The following is a 20634-nucleotide window of genomic DNA, read 5'->3' on the forward strand; positions in this document are numbered from 1 at the left end:
TGAGCGGGACATGGGGCCTGAGGCAGGTGAGCCACTGGCCAGGAGAGGGTGCTCCGGGCTGAAATCAAGCTAATTCCCAGGATAACCAGTAGGAGGCACCACATGGCTGAGTCTCACTTCGCCACAAAGCCTCATTGAGACAAATCATTTACTAGTACTATGTGTTTAAAACAGTACTTGGTATAATAGGCCTCAGTCTAATTTGCCTCTAGGTACTATTGCACTATAAACATTTGCATTATAAACACTTCTAGAAATAACAATGATGTTAATAATTATATATGCATGTAATTACATTATATAAATAATAATTAAAATAATAATTTAAGATTGGAAAATATAACAAAAAGGAACAATCTTGCACTGGATGAGAGGACTGAAGTTCTTTTCAGGCTTTAACTTCACTGGGGCTGGAACACATTATAAAAGCCAGTATATTTTCAGAGGAGTTTTGACTTTTTATCCTGCCTTTTACCAAGGGAGCAGGAAACATGGATGGATAGTGCCTTTTCCCAGTTGACAATAGACTCTATCATACATGAAGATACACTGGTGCCAGTACAAAACCTTTTGTGAAAAAAAAAGTTAAGAAAACACACACACAAGGAGATCATATAAAAATAACTATGCTGATAGGGTATATAAACTTAAATAAATCCAGAATTATGTTGGAAGCCCATTAAGGATAGAGTTTAGGACTCCTCTTTTAATTTCTTAACTGTGTTGTTTTGTCTCTATGGTCTTTCATTAGTTCATTCTTTCTATCTCGGTACTTATTTAGCCTTCATCGCCGTAATAGACTGCCTCGCAATTATTAATGGATTTTATCCTCACAACAATGTAGGAAGGTATTACCTTTATTTTCCAAATGAGGAATTGAGGCACAGAGAGACGAAGGCCCATATTTTGATAGGTATTTAAGCACTGCAGCACTCAGCCAAACTGATTTAGGAGCCTAATTTTTAATTTCATAAAGGGATTTAGGCAGGATTCCAGCTCCTAAATGTCTAAATCCATTTTGAAAATGAGAGTTAACCTCCTAAAACAGTTAGGCGCTGCAAAGCTGAGTGCCACAACACATAAATACCTATAAAAATCCAGGCCTGAGTGTATTCCTAAACTGCAATAAAACCCCCACAGCTCCAAGTCTCAGTAGACATCTACACTGCAATTTTATAGCCACACAGCTTGAACTCTGCAAGCCCAATCAGGGGCTGTGGCATAAGTCTTTTACTGCAGTGTAGACATATACTAAGTGACTTACCCAAGGTAAAACACCTGGAGTGAGTCAGAAATTGAACCCAGGTCTTCTAACACCAAGACTAGTTCCATAGCTTTTAGACCATTCTTCTTACCAAGCTGCAGTGACATTAAACTTATCTTTTTGTATTTTATCTTGAAAAAGCAGACCTGGAATGGCTGACGGTTCCCAATATTCTGTGGCCTATTCTAACATAAAATCATAGAATCTCAGGGTTGGAAGAGACCTCAGTAGGTCATCTAGTCCAACCCCCTGCTCAAAGCAGGACCGATCCCCAACTAAATCATCCCAGCCAGGGCTTTGTCAAGCCTGACCTTAAAAACCTCTAAGGAAGGAGATTCCACCACCTCCCTAGGTAACCCATTCCAGTGCTTCATCACACTCCTAGTGAAAAAGTTTTTCCTAATATCCAACCTAGACCTCCCCCATTGCAACTTGAGACCATTACTCCTTGTTCTGTCATCTTCTACCACTGAGAACAGTCTAGATCCATCCTCTTTGGAACCCCTTTTCAGGTAGTTGAAAGCAGCTATCAAATCCCACCTCATTCTTCTCTTCTGCAGACTAAACAATCACAGTTCCCTCAGCCTCTCCTCATAAGTCATGTGCTCCAGCCCCCTCATCATTTTTGTTGCCCTCCGCTGGACTCTCTCCAATTTATCCACATCCTCCTTGTAGTGTGGGGCCCAAAACTGGACACAGTACTCCAAATGAGGCCTCACCAGTGCAGAGTAGAGGGGAAGGATCACATCCCTCGATCTGCTGGAAATGCCCCTACTTATACAACCCAAAATGCCATTAGCCTTCTTGGCAACAAGGACATACTGTTGACTCATATTCAGCTTTTCGTCCACCGTAACCCCTAGGTCCTTTTCTGCAGAACTGCTGTCCAGCCATTCGGTCCCTAGTCTGTAACAGTGCATGGGATTCTTCCGTCCTAAGTGCAGGACTCTGCACTTGTCCTTGTTGAACCTCATCAGATTTCTTTTGGCCCAATCCTCTAACTTGTCTAGGTCCCTCTGTATCCTATCCCTACCCTCCAACATATCTACCACTCCTCCAAGTTTAGTGTCATCTGCAAACTTGCTAAGGGTGCAGTCCACACCATCCTCCAGATCGTTAATGAAGATATTTAACAAAACTGGCACCAGGACCAACCCTTGGAGCACTCCGCTTGATACTGGCTGCCAACTAGACATGGAGCTAGGGGTTAAAGTAACTTAAAGGACTTACCAGTATGCCGGAGTCCTGAGCAGGGGCGTGGCCTCAACTGGAAGAGGCGTGACCTCAACCGAAAGAGGCAGCTGGGAGCCCCAGGGCTCAGGAGCAAATTAAAGGGCCCGGGACTCCGGCCATCGTGGAGCTCTGGGCCCTTTAAATCACCACAGGAGCCCGGCTGCCGGAGCTCCGGCAGCACTTTAAAGGGTCCAGGGCTCCCCACAGCAGCTGGAGCCCTGGGGCCTTTAAATTACTGCTGCGAAAGCTGGTCCAGTCCGGCACAGCATACTGGCTCTTGCCGGTACACCGTACCGGCTTACTTTCACCTCTGCATGGAGCCATTGATCACATCAAGGATACTGGTATTTTGATACTAACTGCTGTCAAGATGAACAACAACTGTGTTTACCCAACCTGAAACATTTTTTGTTAGTTGTTTTACAGCAAAAATGAATTCTGGTATCTTCTTTGTTCGTAAGCCAGTGAGCTCCCTGACCCTATTTATGTCTCCCAAACATCCACTACAAGAGTTTTAAACTGTAAGGAACAATTTGCAGCACTCAGTTTTTTCACAATGATGTTGGGAAAATTAGATCAGACAAATCCATCAGCCACCCATCTGCTGAGAAAAGAACCCAGTGCTTTCCTTGCAGAGACTCCAGTGCTGTCTAGCACCTATAGTATGGTGCCTACAGCAGTATCTGTCCATTCCCTGTTCTGTCTCTTAAACAGATCTACTGATTTTTGGTTTTTTATTCTATGAGTGAGTTTTTTGCTCATGAGAGAAGGGAAGTAAAGAACCCCTGGGCATGATCCCAGCATAGGGCAGGGAAGTGCAGTACCTATTGCATTACACTGCTCAGACCATCCTCACAGCCTTTGCTACTTTAGTCCTGGGCCTCCTGTGAGCATAGATTAGTATCAGTATATTTGGCAGTCAAAGAAAATTAGCACAATTATGAAGCAACCGCTGTTGCAAGTTATTACTCTGTTATTCTGAATTAAACAACTGGACCCCACCTGCTGGGCCCCTAGGGACTATTGCAGTAACAGTGTTGAATAACAAGGACTTCGAGAGAGAATTTAATAATGCACCAAAAGGGTTTTGATTCTCATTAGGAAGGACAATAAGATGCTGTGGATAGATACTGTTTTAATAGAATATTTCTGAAGGCTTTCAGTGCTTTAATAGAAGTCCTTCCCTCAAGCTTTTGCAATGTCAATGCCATACTTGATTGATGTCCCACTGAAACATCATCTAAATGAGGTCCTATTCCTGCTCCCATTAATATCTAAGGAAGTTTGCTGCCAGCTTCAGCGACTGAAGGATCAGGCTCACTCCTATGGTGGTATGCCTGGAATCTACCAAGTGTCCACAATAATAATAGTCATGTACAACCTCGCAAGCTCATGCCTTGATTCAGGAAAGCATTACTATTCTGCCTTTGTGACCCATTGAAGTTAATGGGACTCAAGGATGGATTTCAGCTAGTAATTAAGTGCTTTCCTGAATTGGGGCTCAGTCATCACCAGCACATTCATTATTTTAGCTCTGTTCTAGAAGAACAAATTTGCTGAACATGCAGACAGTTGGGGTTTTTTTTGTTTTGTTTTTTAAAAGAATCCCTTCAAGTAGCGGTTTTAGAGCATTCTGCAATCAGAGACTCCACATCAAGCACTGGAAACATACAGGGTTTGACATTTGGCAGGCTCGGGCCCTATTGTCAGTTGCTGTTACACTGTGCTGTATAGAGCTGCTTTTTAAAACTGATGTAGGGAGGGATCCAGTATGGTGCTGAACACGCCCACCACAGTGAGGAACACGGTCTGTTGCTATTAAATGACTGGGGATGGAAGGCACTCAGCTCACAGGATGGACTCAGAGCCCCACAGAATAAGGCCATGAATGGCCACCAGATCCATTCACTTATTTTTCAACTGCTTCTACAGTCTGATCCTGCAAAGCGCCGCACACCTCCTGGATAGCGCTGAGCACCTTCTGCTCCCACTGACTCAGCTCATCATGGGAGGTGCTCATCACAGCAAGAGCCAACCCTTAGTGCTGGGTATGCCCCATCCTTCCATGCCCATGTTAGCTAGGCAGTGGTAGTGAGAGTTATGCTCCTTGCTACCGTGTTAGTTCTGTTGATACTGTAATTGCCATTTATTAAATGACCTGGAAATCTGTATCAATCCCTAGAACTCTCCAATTAAAGTAAATTTTTCTAGCTTGCCTTGGAACCTTTCGACAACATTAAACTGGATGCAATCCATCAGAGGATGATGAAGTTTAAATGATCTCAATAAAGTCAGTCTACAACCTGCATTCAAACAGGTATGTGAGGAACTGTAAAAAACGCAGAAACATTTGTTATGGGTTTTCACCCTCTAGATTTACACATGTTCCATATTAGCTATAAAATTAACTATATGTACATATTAGTTATTAAATTATTTAACAGTCTGAACATTAGACTCCAGGATGTTGGCATAACTACACCACTCTAAGGCATTAGGATATCTTGCTACTAGAGGGTCACTGAGAAAACTTCTGCAGCCTGTGTCTATTGATATAAAACAGAATATTTCTAAATAGAATATTTTTGGGTCAAAGCTTTGTTTGGTCATGTGGCAGGCCCCCCAGGACAATCATCAATGGCCCATTCAGGAGGTTACTTAAACACATGGTTAAGTATATCCATATAAACACATGTTTACATTTCATTTGAATAGGGATGCTTTCCTGAATGGGGACCTTGATGATTATCCTTGGAGGGCTGTCACATGACCAAACAACTCTTTGGCCCCAAAAGCTGAAAAAGTAAAGTTATGATGATGTTCCCCAACTGCTATTATAAAATGATCTAAAACAAATACAGACAACCAGCAAGAGCCAGACAAAACTATTACTTATGAGAGAATATTTTGTTTAGTCCCCCACTCTATTCCAGGGGCAGACATAATAGAATAGCCACTTCTTTTATGAAATGGAGAAAATTAGGAACGGAGGAGAATATGGAACAAGCGTTGGAGAGGCAAGCCTGGAAAAGACTGATCTGGCACCCTGACCCCAGTTAGCTGGGAAAAGGGGAAGAAGAGGATTAGGAATGATCAGCCAACTGAGCAACCTGGTTGTGTGAACATTTCCCAGGCCTCTAGGAGTGGCCAATGGTTTAAATGCCACAGCAGCACCATTAAGCTTTATGCACAGCCATAGAAGAAGCAGCTGAGAGATACAACTGCTCCTAATCACAGCATGTGCACATATTGTTTGTAGATTCAGGTTTCTTGTTTCAGAAATCTAGGGCTTTAAACATTAAGATTAAGGCTCCTGCAGGTGGTAAAACAATGTACGTATCCTAGAAGAATTTAGGGAATTTAAATTACATCCTGAAATGGTGCAGTCAGTACAGTGATGCCCATGCAGGATGTGTGAGTTTTCACTGAAAAAAAAAATAATTAAGTTTTCTACAATCTGGAGGTAATAATTTGTAAAGCTATTTCCCCAGGGTTGGTTGCTGACGCACTTTAAAAACCAGACAGGAAAAAATCCCAATGTGTAAATGCTACTAAAATTTACACTGGTTTAACAAAACACTTCTCTTTTTAAACGACACCAGGAACACATAAGTCACTGGAAGGTTATCTAATCTCCCAAGAATTTTAATTGTTTAAAAATGCTTTATTTCAATAAATTTATTACCAACTCACATCAGTGAAGCAATGACAGTGGGAGAAGGTGACAGATATATAACCCTCCCTCTCCACATTCCCATATGGATGAAATTAATATAGACAGAATTTCTGTTAAATACATAACAATTTCTCCTAAGCAATATGATCTTTGAACACTGGTTTAACAGTCTGAGGTTTTCCTAGTTTTATCCCACATTTGGCACATTGGCTATTGTACATTAAAGAGATACTCACTGAGAAAGCACTGTGGAATTTGTCTTTAGAATATAGGAAATCTCTTTTAATCAGTTAAAGAACTATATGAAGAGACATAGTAAAATTTGCATAATTTCATAGTTCTCAGTAATGTCAAATACAAAGTCATGTTGACTTTCAATCGAATTAACTATTGAAAATTTTATCCTTGCATTTTCTTTAGGTCCAACAGTTTACCTAACCTAAAGATTAAATACTATTCTCCCACCATTCTTTGGGTGATCAGTGCCATAATAAACAAACAGTGAGGATAACAACAATAAATAATTTATATTCTAGCAATGTGTTCAATACGCTTACAAAAAACAGAGGAAAACATAATCTGTGCCCCAAGGAATTTGAAGTCAAAATACACTGAAACAGCTCAGACAGTAAGTGCCCCAGGGAGACAAGCACCCAGCCTCTATTGAATTTCAGTGGGAGTTGGGTACCTAGCCTCCTTAGGCACTTTTGAAAATCTCAGACTAAAGACTTAATTCTCATTTACACTAAGGTCTCTTTACATTGTTCTGGCAGCATAAAAGGCCTTAAAGTGGGAGTAAATGAGAATCAGGCCCTAAATGTACCCTGTAACCCAGCATATGGTTCTAGATTAGGCCCTGATCCTGCAATTGGATCCATGGACCCTGCCCTAAGAGTGTAAACTGTCCAAGAGAGAAAACAGTCTAACTAGACAAAGGAAGTATTATTTCCCCCTGTGACGTTGCAGTCTATATGATTTTATAAAAATTTGATGTGTGACTATAATGTAACTGGAATATGCTTCATGCAAAAGGACTCTTGTAAGGTATCATTACAAAGCTTATTATCTACTGAGTGTGATCATCCTATTTGTATAAATGTACTACTCTTGTATCTGAAACTAGAAATATGAAATATAACTCTGAGGGCCTATTGTAATTATGCAAAGTGTGGGCCATTAATGGTGGTTTGGAATCTTGATGACTTCCATTAACCAGGACAATTGTCTGCAGATGGGTGTATTTTACCTGTAAGTCTTCCTGTATAGGTGTGGATGGCAAGTGGGCAATGAAGTCTTGCAGTGACATGTGATCATGTCACATGAACTGGGTAAAATGGATTTATTTGGGTTTAGACCCCATGGGTATTAAAGACAAGCACTCTTCTGTTAGCTGTTTTCAGGTAAACCTGCAGTTTTGGGGCAAGTAATTCAGACCCTGGGTCTTTGTTGGAGCAGACGGGAGTGTCTGGCTCAGCAAGACAGGGTGCTGGAGTCCTGAGCTGGCAGGGAAAACAGGAGCAGAGGTAGTCCTGGCACATCAGTTGGCAGCTCCCAGGGGGGTTTCTGGGATCTAACCCATCATATCCCCATTTTACAGTAGGGGACCTAAGATGACCAAAGTCACATGGAAAGTCTGTGACTGGGCTGAGAATTGAATACAGATCTCCTGAGTTCCAGTCCAGTACATTAACCACATGGCCATCTGTCCTCTCTCTTTGTGGGATAGGAGTGATCCTCCTCTATGATGGAAGTCATGGGGGTTGTAGCCATGTAACTCAGGGTAGATTTTCACCTTATACTGTATCTTTAAATATATATAACAGGCCTGATTCTCTCAATGACCAGGAGTAATAGAATTAACCTCTTGCCTCCTGTATTTGGTCTTAGAGAGAGAGGCATGAGTGCTGGTCAAAAACACATTGTGCTGCATACAGTGAAGACAAAAAGAGTTAAAAGCTGACCTTTACTGTAGTGTACTAAAGCAATTCTATTATGTTAAAAAAGTACTAGGGTTTTTACATGATTTATGTTTCACATGATTTAAAAGGGGTAAAAAAATTATACTGCATGCAAAGCAAGTAGTACAAGTACACAGTAATTATAAAAAGGCATTTACAGTATTTAGATTACAGATGATTAGCTACTTCTCAGAGATGCTAATGTGCAAACAGCTCCTCAGATAATATTAGCTTTGAGAATAACTACCGTAGTAAAAAGCTGCTTAATTTAAAGTTCTACACTGTTATAGAAACAGTGCTGCCAGGTCTTTGGTAGCCAAGCAATTTGGCCGCATTTGGAAATAATCTTTTCTGTATTATATAGGGCCTGGATCAAATTTTAACCTCCAAATTTATCAGTTAATAAAAGATATTATAATTTATTATGTTGGACACAAAATGTATCAGTAAAGCTTAGGTTTGTTTTTCTTGCTGAATTCATAATAATCTCTTAATAACGTATGCTTTTGCTGAGGGAAATGTAGCAAGGACAGGAAAGTGCAAGCAAATCTGGCTATGCAGTTCTAAGAAATGGATTCCAAAATAACAACTTACATAAGTAGAATGTGTGGGTACGTATCCAAAGTAATTCACATAGCCTCTGGGGAAAGAAGCATATTGGCCTGATACAGTACTCTAGCTACTTCCTCCTGACTAATTCATGGGTAGAAATGGATAGACTCTATGTAGGAGGTAACCTGCAGTAACAGCAGCCACTGCATGCATTGTTTGGGGATGGGTGGGGAAGAAGTGAAGAATGCCTTTTACTATGCGGCAGTATGTAAATGCCACAAATATAGGGAAACCAGCTTTTACTGGAACTCCATTATATTAAAATAGAATAATTTGTTTTAGTAAACTGCAATGTGAAGACTGCAAACCCAGCAACAGTGCACTTCCACTTATACTAAACTGTTCTGGGGAAAATAATTCACTGTAAGAGGGTTCCATTGAATATGCCATTTATTTCAAAATTCAAGAGGTTAACACTCCAGTATTCCAACTGCATTCTTGGAAAGTCAAATATAAAAACAGGAAGATTCAACTCCACTACAGGACAAAGAGTATGAGCTACATGAAGAAAAAAACCCTCTCAAGAGCACTCTGGGTAAAAACAAGAGGCTGGTGCACAAATCTCTGAGTATGGTTGGAAGTTGGACCGAATCATGTTATAGAGGTTTACATCAAAGAAATCAGAGCAGGCTTGTAGGGATTCTCTCCCCTTGGAATTGGTATTTGTAACAAGGAAATGGCATCTCCATTTTTTTTATGACTTAAAATAAAACTTTACAATTCCATGGCTTACAGACGAAAGTAAAATTAAAAGAAACAGCCACCGATTTTTCACTCTTGAGAGAGACCTGAAGAAGCCATAAACATTTTGGGAAATCAGTTTCTTCAGAGAACACGGGACTGATTCTGATTTCAGCCAGTATAAATTAAGTGAGGAAGTCCACTGAAGTCAATGGAGTTGCAATGATGTAAAACTGGTGAAATAGGATAATTAGGTCCAACATATTGCCACAACATATCTTCATTTGTTTGAAATATATAAAACATATTTTGTAAATAGCCCTCTGAAGATGTTTACTTGATTCATTAATTTTTATTTGATGCTTTAATGTTATTAGGTATGGAAAATAGCAAGTGCAACAATTCAATTTCATAGCATACACTGAGCATTTCACACTTCATTTCCAAAAAATTACCATATTACAACTCCAAAACCCCAATTATACTTGTTTGGCAGATCAAAGCTCTCACCTTCACATGTGAGGCCTACAACATAGTCTTAAAAGGAGATACTTTGTTGTTTATTCACTAATAAATAAGGAACAGAAAGTCTCAGATTACAAAGGTGCAGAAATTGCAATCACTTCTGCCATCATGTACATCTGACATCAAACCCACCCCTAATGTTCTGCAGCTGACATGCTCTCTTTACCCCACAATATGCCTTCTGTCAGGCGTAATACCATGTATGAAAATGGGTCAGAGAATAAGCAGCACACTGCATTGTCGCACAGTTCTGTCTGCTTGTTAGCGATTAATCAGAGAATCTTTTCTTTCTGTTGTCTGCCTTGCTCTAATTCCTTTGGAGTACTCTTAAGCCTTTATTGCATTAAATCCATCAGTTAACCAGGGTGTACAAGTGTATACTGAAGTTTACTTGGCCTTACTACTCAGCTCTATTAAGAATTTAGAGGCTGTTGACAAGAATTAAGCATACAAGTGAAATACTAAATGCAGGGTTCACTCAAGTATTTGACAAGCATGTGCTTTCAATATTCCAGCATTCCTATTTACAAAATGATGCTTTATCCTGTGATAGCACTCATCTTCAGACCACTTTGCAGACTCCAGCTAAGTAATCCTCAGACAAACCATTTAGAGGGGATAGTAAATGCTCACCTCATTTTAAAGATACAGAAACTAAGGTGGTGAGCGTGTGGCGCTTGACCATGGCCACAGGCATCAGTGCTAGAACCTGGATTAGATCTCAGGCTTAACAAATCTGTGTTTAGTCCACACCTCTTTCCCAGGTATTAACAGTAGGAATTGCACTTAGACACAGTACTAACTTTCATCAAAGCATCTCAAAACATTTATGACTATTCATCCTCTCAATTAATCAGCCTGGTATTATTATTTCGATTATACTGATGGGGAAAAAAATCACAGGACCCTGCAAAGCCGGAGTTAGGCACCTGTGATCTCTATAACATGGATGGGGAGAGATAGGTGCCTAAGAACGGAACACACAAAAGCCAGCTTGTTAGGTGAGGAGCAGCCTATGCTAGCCAATGGGAGATGCCGATGACAGAGGTGTGTCCTATGCTCCACCCCCTCACAGAGATTGGTGCCTAAATGCAGGCTGCAGTGAAGCAACTCTCTCTGCTTGTGATCCACAGCCAGAACCCCAGTTCTTGGAGTCAGGAAGCTTAGGTGCCTGCCAGACTCCACCCAAAACAAACAGGAAAAGAAAGACAGAGGTGAAAGTAAGCCGGTACAGTTCGGTACGGTGTACCGGCAAGGGCCAGGCTAGCTTCCCCAGGCTAGCACTCTAAAGGGCCCGGGGACCAGATGGACCAGACCGGCTTCCCCAGGCTAGCACTCTAAAGGGCCCGGGGCTCTCTGCAGCAGCTGGAGCCTCCCGGGGCACCGGCAGCCGGGCTCGGGCAGCGCTTTAAAGGGCCCAGGGCTCTTGCCACTGCCGGGAGCCCTTTAAAGTGCCGCCCGAGCCCTGCCGCCTACCCTAGGGCTCAGGCAGCTGGGCTCGGGCAGTGCTTTAAAGGGCCCAGGGCTCCTGCTGCCTACCCCGGGGCCTTTAAATACTGATTTAAAGGCCGCACCTCTTCCGGTTAAGATCACACCCCCGCTCAGGATTCCGGCGTACCAGTAAGTCCTTTAAGTTACTTTCACCGCTGCCATTTAGCCACACAATTACAGTACTCACCTGGGATGTGGCAGACCCCTGTTCAATTTTCTATCCTGTCTGAAGGGGAGAAGGGATTCACTCTGGGGTCTCCCACCTCTCAGGTGAGTGCCCTGAACTCTGAACTATGGGTTATTCTGACATGGGTCTTGCTCGGTTACTCTTCTTGAAACCATTCCATTCTGTATAAATAATTAAATATGCACTGGGTCAGAGAGAGAGACTGCCACTATAGTTCAGTGCCTAGGACACTCCCTCGAGACATGGGAGAACCTGTTCACAGTCCTTCTTTTCAATAGAGAGTAGGGTGCTTGAACCAGGGTTTATCTCATCCTGGGCAAGTACCTGAATCACTGGACTACAGGTATAAGGCAGGAAGCTTCCTCTTCCAAAAATTTGAGCTTTAAGTACCTAAGTATCTTTGTGGATTTGGACCTATTTTTAGTAATTTACAGTAATAAAAAATAGGGGGTTCATTACTGGTAGAATAGTTGCCTAGAAACAAGTTAACCCATAAGGAACAAGAAGTTAAATTTGGTCTTTCATAAAACTCCTAGTATCAAGGCAAAGGAAAATGTTCTACTATAAGTTATATAGGACAATGCAAGGGTTAGTGTAATTATAAAAACTGAGTCAAATAAAATCACCACGTCAATAGTTTTTTCCCACTGATGTTTACTCCCTTTGACTTTAATATACTGAGAGAAGCTTCACACTGAAACGAATCCCTATTTTCTGTAGCCCTACAGACAATGGAAGTTGGTAGGAAAAACCTTTATTTTTATCCCTAAGAGTAATTTTTTTTCAAAAGAACCTAAGTGACTTAGGAGCATGGGTCTAACTGAAAGTCAATGAGATTTAGCCACTTTTGAAAGTAGGCTCCTTAGTCACATAGGTGCTTTTGAACATAAGCACTTGAATAGTCTTTGACCAAATCTTGCCTTCAGGCACATGAATAATCTATTTTAAGTCAATAGCACTACTTACTTAAAGTTAAGCACATACTTAAATGTTTTGGCAGATCAAGGCCTTAATTTAAAGAAATCAGATTTTCAAACGAGTACAGTTTTATTGGGTAATGAGTTCTTTTGAAATTCTCACCATAAGTGTTTCAATGGGAGCTATCGGGTGCTAAGTGTTTTAGAAAATCTGGCCCTGGCCATCTGGCTTTGCTTATACTGGCAATACCACTGCTCAGAATTTATAACTACAGTGCATACATTTTAAACTCACTTAAAATCATACAAATAGTCTAAAAAGTTACGAATACTGCTTAGCTCTTATGACATGGATTGTATTTGTACCATTAGGAATCTATTATTGTTTTTTAAACTCCCACCCTACTACACTCCTAGCACTCCCACTCCTACTACATTAGCAAACGTACACATACAAGGAATTCAAGCGACACAAGTTTTGAATTTGAAAATCCTTAAAATCATTATAGTCATTGGACTTTAAATATAGAAGCAGAGCAATAAAAATGTATAGGAATTATGTTTTTTTCCCCTTTTCTTCTTGACTTCTGTATATATTTGTATTTGAAGGCATGTAATGTGCTGAAACTCACAATTAAACAGAACTGAAAATTAGAAGATTTATACTTACTAACTACATTAGCTTGTCCAGTAAAGATGGTATATTGCAGCTCATATGAGACCACACTGAATTCATCATCTGAGGTCCAGTGGACAGTGATTGTGTCGTAAGAAGCTGTACAGAGCTCTTCTCTAATGGTTGGAGGGTTAGGAGCTGTGAAAAAACAAGAACAACTGTTAGGGAAAGGAGCTGACTGATTTAGTATGGTACTTTCCCTTTCACCTCTGAGAGTAATGTGCAAATTTTAGATGGGATTTTATGGCCATACTGTACCACAGATTTTTAGGCAGAACTTAGAAATGTAGGGTTGGAAGGGCCCTCAGGATGCCAACTTCTTGCTAACATCAATGGGAACTTCTTAAAAACAGATGATGTGGCCCTTAGATGGGTAGTTTAAAAATCAGTTGCCAGGAATTCCTGTCATAAAATTCCCACCATCCCTGGGGCAGGTCTTAAAAATCCTTTCACATCTAAGTAGCTTTAATATGAATAGCCCCAATGAGGTCAGTGGTACTAATGACTCGCAGAGAAGGTTGTACATAAATGACCCAATTGCACCTGAATTAAAAGTAAATGAAAAAATGGACTACACATGTTTTTTGCTGGCAGTTCTCAGACTGTCATTTATTTTAACATAACATGTTTAAATTGTATTTTGCTATTAAATGTTTATATTTTAAAGCTTCTATTTTATGTGTTATGCAAGGATTAAAGAGGTAGACTTTGTTCCAAACAGCATTTTTCATTTATGTAAAAGAGGCAACTGAGAGGAAATGCTCAAATGTGACCATGATTTGTGCTGCTCTAAATATTGTAGCACGGAAGCTCGTCAGCGCATTTTTTTCCAAACCGAGGAACCCTTGGGACATATGGGTATTAACAAAAAAGGATGAAAATCAGCTAAAATAAGAACATCCATTCCAGAATGGGAATATAAGCAAAAGAAAAAGAAAACAATTCTCTGAAAGGGATATTGCTGCAATTTAGATAGTGTATATTAACTGATGATATATTGTGAGATAATCTATTGCAGTGTTGCTACCCTGAGTTCTCTTTGAAATATTAGAGGCTGACATTCATGGCTTTTAGAAATACCTGACCTGCTATCAGAATAACTTACTGGAGATGTTTTTTTAAACCCTGTTGTATCCTATTCTTCCTCCTCTATATAGTGTTGTTCCTTCAGTTTAGAAAAATCTGATTAAAAGGAAATAAACTGATCTTTGTATCTAGGCTGGGGGATCCCATTTTGTGGGACTGTAATAAACTGAAATGCTTGTGCTTTCATTCTCTTACATGCCTAGTACAATAGGATCCCAATCCCAGTTGAGGCTTCTAGGCAGTACCGTAGCACAAATAATTAATAATAATTTAAGGGAAGATGATAGTTATTATAATTGATGGTTAAATGGTAACTATTATAAAACCTAAGGGAGGAGGAGCCTAAGAAATTGAGGCACCCAATTCCCATTGAATTTCAACAGGGATTGAATGCCTAATTCCCTTCATCCCCTTGGAAAACACCAGTGTGAATTTTCTCTTTTTGTGCATGCACAGGGGTTCCAACTGAAGAGTACAGATATTCCTGCTCTAAAATCACAGAATAGGGAGGATTTGAGACAGAGTGGGAGGATTTTATCTGATGCTCCTGCTATGTACCTAGCCTTCCCTGAAACTAGAATATGGGTGATGTTTCCGGAGCATTACTTATTTCATGAACCAGCTAGACTACAACAGTATACATGGAATTCCTCAAGATGTGAGAGGAGTTCCTTGCCTGAAAGTGGCTTTCCATATCTTTCAAATAAATTTAGATGTCTGAATGCAAAATCCATCCTTGGACCTGTAGCCCTGAGGGCTTTTGGTCTATAAAGCAATGAAATAGATACATCTTTATAAGTTGTTTATTCACCAGTGGTAAATGTAATAGGGGAAATTTTCTTTAATTGGTAATCCAAGTACCAATTTATCTTAAAAAAAAATTAACTATTTCAGAACATCATGAGTGAGGAAACACAATGGAATAGAAATTGCTTATAAAGGGCTAGATTCTGCAACATTTCATCATTGTGAATAGAACTTTATTACACAAATAGCTCTATTGTTTTCAGTGAAACTCCTCATCAACTAAGATACTACTCATAATGAGGAAAGGGAATAAATTCTGGACCTAACGGAATAGCCAAGCATATAGGACTACTGACGTATATATAATTTCTTTATTTCAGTACTCATGTATGAGATACGAGAAATCTAGGTAGACTGTATTTTGTGCTCAGACACTTTGGATTTCCTGTTTGTATTTTGCAATTTGAGCCACACATTATTTGTTAGTATGAAAGACTAATCTTGTAAATACATGGGTAGGTAGGCCATTCTTGACTGGATAGCCAAATAATGAAAATGTTAGATAAACAGACCTATTATGTTGTTCTCCCAAACCTGAGTGTGTGTTATTTCACAGACCTGAAGTCTGGTCTATTGTGGGTTGAATTTGAGGAAGCGGGTAATTGAATGCTAGCATCCCAACTGGGACAGAATTAATACTGGGGTGCTTCTCTGGTGGAGTATGGCATGTCCTTGTGAAATCCCATCTAAACTGAATTTTTAAGTGCTCTTTGAACAATGCTGTGTGTTTTGGATTTCCACATTCTCACTCTTAGTGTTGGCTGCTTATAGGCTGTCCAAAATTAGAGTCGCTGTCATGTTTTTTCTGTTTTCAATTAATTAAACTGAAATGAATTGTTCTAATTCTGGCACCAAAAAGAGAACAGTCTTGATTTCAGCAATTTGTTTTTCTTTGTGAATGACTAAATATTCTGTGATTGTAGATAACGCAATCTGTTTGGAAGGGCCCAATCTTGCAGATTTACTCAGCAAAATACCCATTTAACTTAACGGGATCTTTGAGAAAGTAAAAACCGTAGGATCAACACATGTAGCAGTGAAAAAAGATGCCACACATTATACAACCCTGAACACGGTCAGCGCCTTCAGGTACTTCATGGGTGAAGTGTACTGTATGTGTTGATCCACAAAGACTTCTCTCATTGCTGATTCCTTAGTGCTGGTTATTAGAATTGCTTCTGGTTACTAATATACGGCTAAACTGCCTTGAACAGCAACAGTAATCTGCCTTGAACACAAGGCAGTGCACAGCAGCACTGGCCTAGGGGTAGAACAGGGAACAAATTATGATTCCGAGCTAGGATACAGTCCCTACTTCTCCATCGCTCCAACGTGGGGTGGGGTGAGGGGAATCAGTGCACATCATGTACTGGGCTCAATTTATTTCCCCCTCCATGTCCACTTAACTGTGCTGGCCAGAGCACTGGGCAGGGAGGAGGGGACAGAGGCAAGACCACACCTACTCCTCACTCTTGTCCCTTACTCCCTTCCCTTCCCCCTGTGTTACGGGTAATGCATGCAGGGAGTCTAATGGGGATGGGACAGTGACAATCCTGACCAAACTATTTTATAAGTGAATTAATCATTTAAAAAAATACCTGTAAGATAATCGAGGCATTCCAGCAATTTTTTCTCCCTGGTAAAATCAAGCGCAAAAGTATCGAAAGTATCATTGAGATTAATTTCAGGGATTAACACCTGGGAGGATGCAGTAGCCATGGAGACCCTATAATGGAAAAACACAAGGACGCAGTAGTTTTCACATTCATCTCCTAATCATCAGAATCACCAACCCCAAATTGTCACATTTTTACAACCATTTTAAAAAACATATTGATTTAGTGCTCTAACCTGTAGTTCTTACTTCTGTAAGCAAACTCTGCAGGGTCAGGCCATTACATGGCCGCCTCCCATTTTGCTATGTTGAACTATTTTACCGTACAACATTAACAAAATTACAATCAAACATCAATAGGTTTTAAAAAATGGAAAAGCAGGGTTTTTCCCTTCTCCTGTTGAACAAAATTCTTCTTAGAAATATTTTTATTTGCTTCTGCTGTGTATTAAACAGCCCTGAACAGATGCTGTATCTCTCTCAACCACAGCCTTGTTAAGCAGCTTCCTGCTCCAGGCATTCCTTCGCACATCTGTCTCAGAAACTGTGGTTTTAGTTCAGACTGTCACACCTCCCTCAGTTGTTAAACAAGTTACATAATTTTTAGCTTCAAAAAGTGCAGAGTGAAAATTAAACAAACAGACGTCAGAATGTTTTATCTTGAAATGCTTAGCCTTTTTGTTGTAAAATGAACGTGCAGAATAATGTTTTTTCAAACCTGAAATGCTTGCTTGCCTAGCTCACATCAAAAATTGTATTTATTTTTCCAGTAAATGTCATGCATCTGTAGACAAGCTTTTTCAGGAAAATTAGGTCTAAGATAGATGCTGCATTTGGAACTTTTCAGGCTGATATCTAAAAGACATGTCAGCGGGAACCAGGAGTGTAAGTGGATTGTGATGTTTACAGAAAATTCAGGAGAGAATTCTCATCTATTTGAGCAAACAGATTCAGTTTCCTGCTGTTACAGCAGGGAACAGCTAATTGTGTCAATCTGGAGGCAGCTATACAACTTTCAATCAGTTGCATTTGTCTGTCATTCATGAGGCACAGATAAAAATATTTTCATTGCTCGGATGAACCCTTTTCCCAAAACAGAAAATTTCACTGCAGACCTGGCTCAAGAGATTAAAGTCTGACCTCCTATTCCTCAGAATTTTAATTTTCACGAATCTCTTTTGCTTCACATGGTCTTTGGAAAAGTACAATGGGAATGGATTAAAAATGAGTTAGATCATCCATCTCACCAGGATTTTAAGAATGGTTTTCTGAAACTTAATGTTTCTATCCCTAAAGGAAAAAAAAGACTCATTGGTTTCTTTTGGACCTTATATTACATTAGGTATGGTCAAAATTTTTGTACCTGGCCTTCTGTACCAGAAGCCCCACACTGGGGTTGCTGGGAAGAACAGAGGTGCATTTGTGAACACAGCAACTGCTCCTGAGTGTCTCCACACACCCTATACGGAAAAGGTCTCTACCCTGGCCCCGCCTAGGCTGGACTAATGATGGTATTACGCATGTAATGGCATCCATTTTAGGTGGATTCTGTGCCCCACAATTTAATGAGCAAATGGCATGATGTAGACCTATGTCCTTCTGGTTCAGAAGTAGATTTCACTTCCCCCAGCTCTGCCTCCAGCACTTCACTCATATAGCATCTGATTACTAAGGCTTTATGTAAAGGAAGTGGATTTTATTAATAGGATGAATAACCCACTAACTAAAAACTCCTGTGGTAAGCATGGTTTCCCACTGTGCCCACAGCAAAGGATTTTATACTGCATTCCCTTTGAAATATGTGCATGAAAAAATGCAGTGTATATAACTTTAAGAAATCAGTTTTAGCCACTGGAGCTCAGGGCCCTGTAGAGGTGACTGCATGCACACTCTAGCAGCAAGCAACATTTTACACATCACTAGAGCTGAGAGAATCATTTGTGGTGAATAATTTATTGAACAAATTTAGCCTCTTCCTCCATTTTGTAAATTGTCTGTGAGCAGTTTATGATTTTCTCGGATTTATTCTTATTTGAAATTATTCATTGGTCCGCAGAGCGTTCACAAGTAGAGCTGGCCTAAACTCAGATTTCTGGCTCATGAGAAATTTTAACGTTTTGAAATGTGGTTTTGTTTTGATTCAGAAACCCATCCCTACATTTTCTTTTGGAAACACCGACACACAGTCTGGAAGCCTTTGGGTCTCAAGCCCAGGAGCAGTCTACATGATGGGCCTGCCGCAGAGCCATGGACCCTGGAAGCCTGGGGTCCCCGGCCCTGGAGCAGTCTGCATCACAAGTCTCCCCAGCAGCCAATCAGGCAAGCTGGCAGGGAACCAAGCAGGGTTCCACTGGAACATTGACTATGATTTGGTGAAATTTCACAGGTAATTTCTGGTTTGATGAACTTGCATTTTCCAATGAAAATGTTTTGTGAGAAGATTTCCAACCAACTCTATTCACGAACATTTTGTCATAGGTACAGGTCTATAATATGCAAGAAGCATTGATTAATTTTGACTGAACACACCTGTCACATGGTGTTATTACTGTTCTCTGACTGGATGAGTGAAACTCTTGCAATCACTTGTCTGGTGCAAATATATTAAGGTTTTTGAGTTCAAAATGGATTTTCTGTGAATATTCTAACACTCACTGAAAACATATTGTATCTGCAAATATTTCTGCACAAAGATTAATTCTTTAGAATATTGAGAAGTGGACAAATTCCCACACCCTTACTCATGTTGAATTGTACTTTACTACGTGAGTGATCCCATTAACTTCAAAGGGACTGCTCATGGGGTAAAATACAATTCACCGTAAGTAAAGGTGACAGAAACCGGCCTATAAAGTAAACCCCAAAAGTGGGTCTAACACAGCCAAATCAAGTTTAGGTTCCATGGCTGAGAATTCTATTACACCTGGTAAAATTTACACATGGTGTATAGACCCACTGATGTCAATGGGACTAACTCAGAATATGTAAAGTTAAGGACATGTAATAGTCTATGTAGGACCTGGGCTTAATTTTTAATTCAGGAATAAACTGACATTCCAAATCTACTTCCAACACCAGTGTATGCCACTGGTTTATATCAGAGATGAAGTAAAGAAAGGAGTTGTTTTGGGATTTCAGTCATCTGTAGAGGGTCTCTAAAAAAGGTAGAAAGAGTAAAAAATAAAATAAACAACAACACAGATCCTTATGACTTAGAGTAGGCCAGCACTTAGACTAGCTGTATCATGTGAAGGCAAAGTGACCCCATAGACAAAAAAAACCCCAAACAAAAAACAGTTGGACAAAGATGTAAATATTAGTAGAAAGACAAGCTCCAAATATGAGCCCCACTTCTTTTTTTGTTATACTGTAGAGTCCATACTATCACAGATACAGCTACTTTGCTTCCCCGCCCCCCCATCTCAACAGAATATTGACGCCTAGTTAGACATTTTCATGGGAACATGTAGATTTTAATGAAATTCCAGCAGAATCCAGGCAGGGTTCCACTGAAAATCTGTCTCATCTACTGCCATCTCACCCACAAAGCTCCTTGGCTGTCTGCCCAGGAGCCCAGTCTGTAAGGCTTGTGGCTCTTCCACTTCTCACAACATGCCTGGCAGGCTAATAGGAAGCCAGGAGCCTGAAGCCTTACGAGCCCTGGCTCCTGAGCTCCCTGTTCCTTGGCAGCCTGGGTTTCCAGGCTCCCTAGCCTTCAGCAGCTCAAAAGCCCTGGGAATGCTGGCTCCCAGGTTCCCCAAGTTATCTGGCTCCCAAGCTGAAAGCTGCCTGGTTCCTCACCTGGTGGGCCGCTGGGGTTTTTGGCAGCTTAGGGAGCCTCAGAAACAGTTTGAAATTTCGATCCTTCAGGAAAGTTCATTTTTCTTTCCACTTTGGATTTTTTTC

At 40.4% G+C, this 20634-nt stretch overlaps 1 protein-coding gene across 11 annotated transcripts in view; it reads right to left on the minus strand.

Annotated features, from left to right (window-relative positions):
• Positions 1 to 20634, minus strand: part of MID1 (midline 1) — a 387109-nt gene that overhangs the window by 10788 nt on the left and 355687 nt on the right. For 9 of the 11 annotated variants that reach the window (XM_039504352.1, XM_039504354.1, XM_039504355.1 and 6 more), the window contains 2 exons: positions 16712 to 16839; positions 13215 to 13358 (listed from right to left, as the gene is read on the minus strand). In XM_039504352.1, coding sequence (XP_039360286.1) covers positions 13215 to 13358; positions 16712 to 16839 — 272 coding nt within the window. Of the gene's footprint in view, positions 1 to 4310; positions 4827 to 10569; positions 11129 to 13214; positions 13359 to 16711; positions 16840 to 20634 lie in introns of those variants that run through there. The other 2 variants (XM_039504361.1, XM_039504359.1) reach the window with 2 other exon arrangements.

The sequence above is a fragment of the Mauremys reevesii genome, linkage group 1 (assembly GCF_016161935.1).
Source record: "Mauremys reevesii isolate NIE-2019 linkage group 1, ASM1616193v1, whole genome shotgun sequence".
NCBI classification, from domain to species: Eukaryota; Metazoa; Chordata; order Testudines; family Geoemydidae; genus Mauremys; species Mauremys reevesii.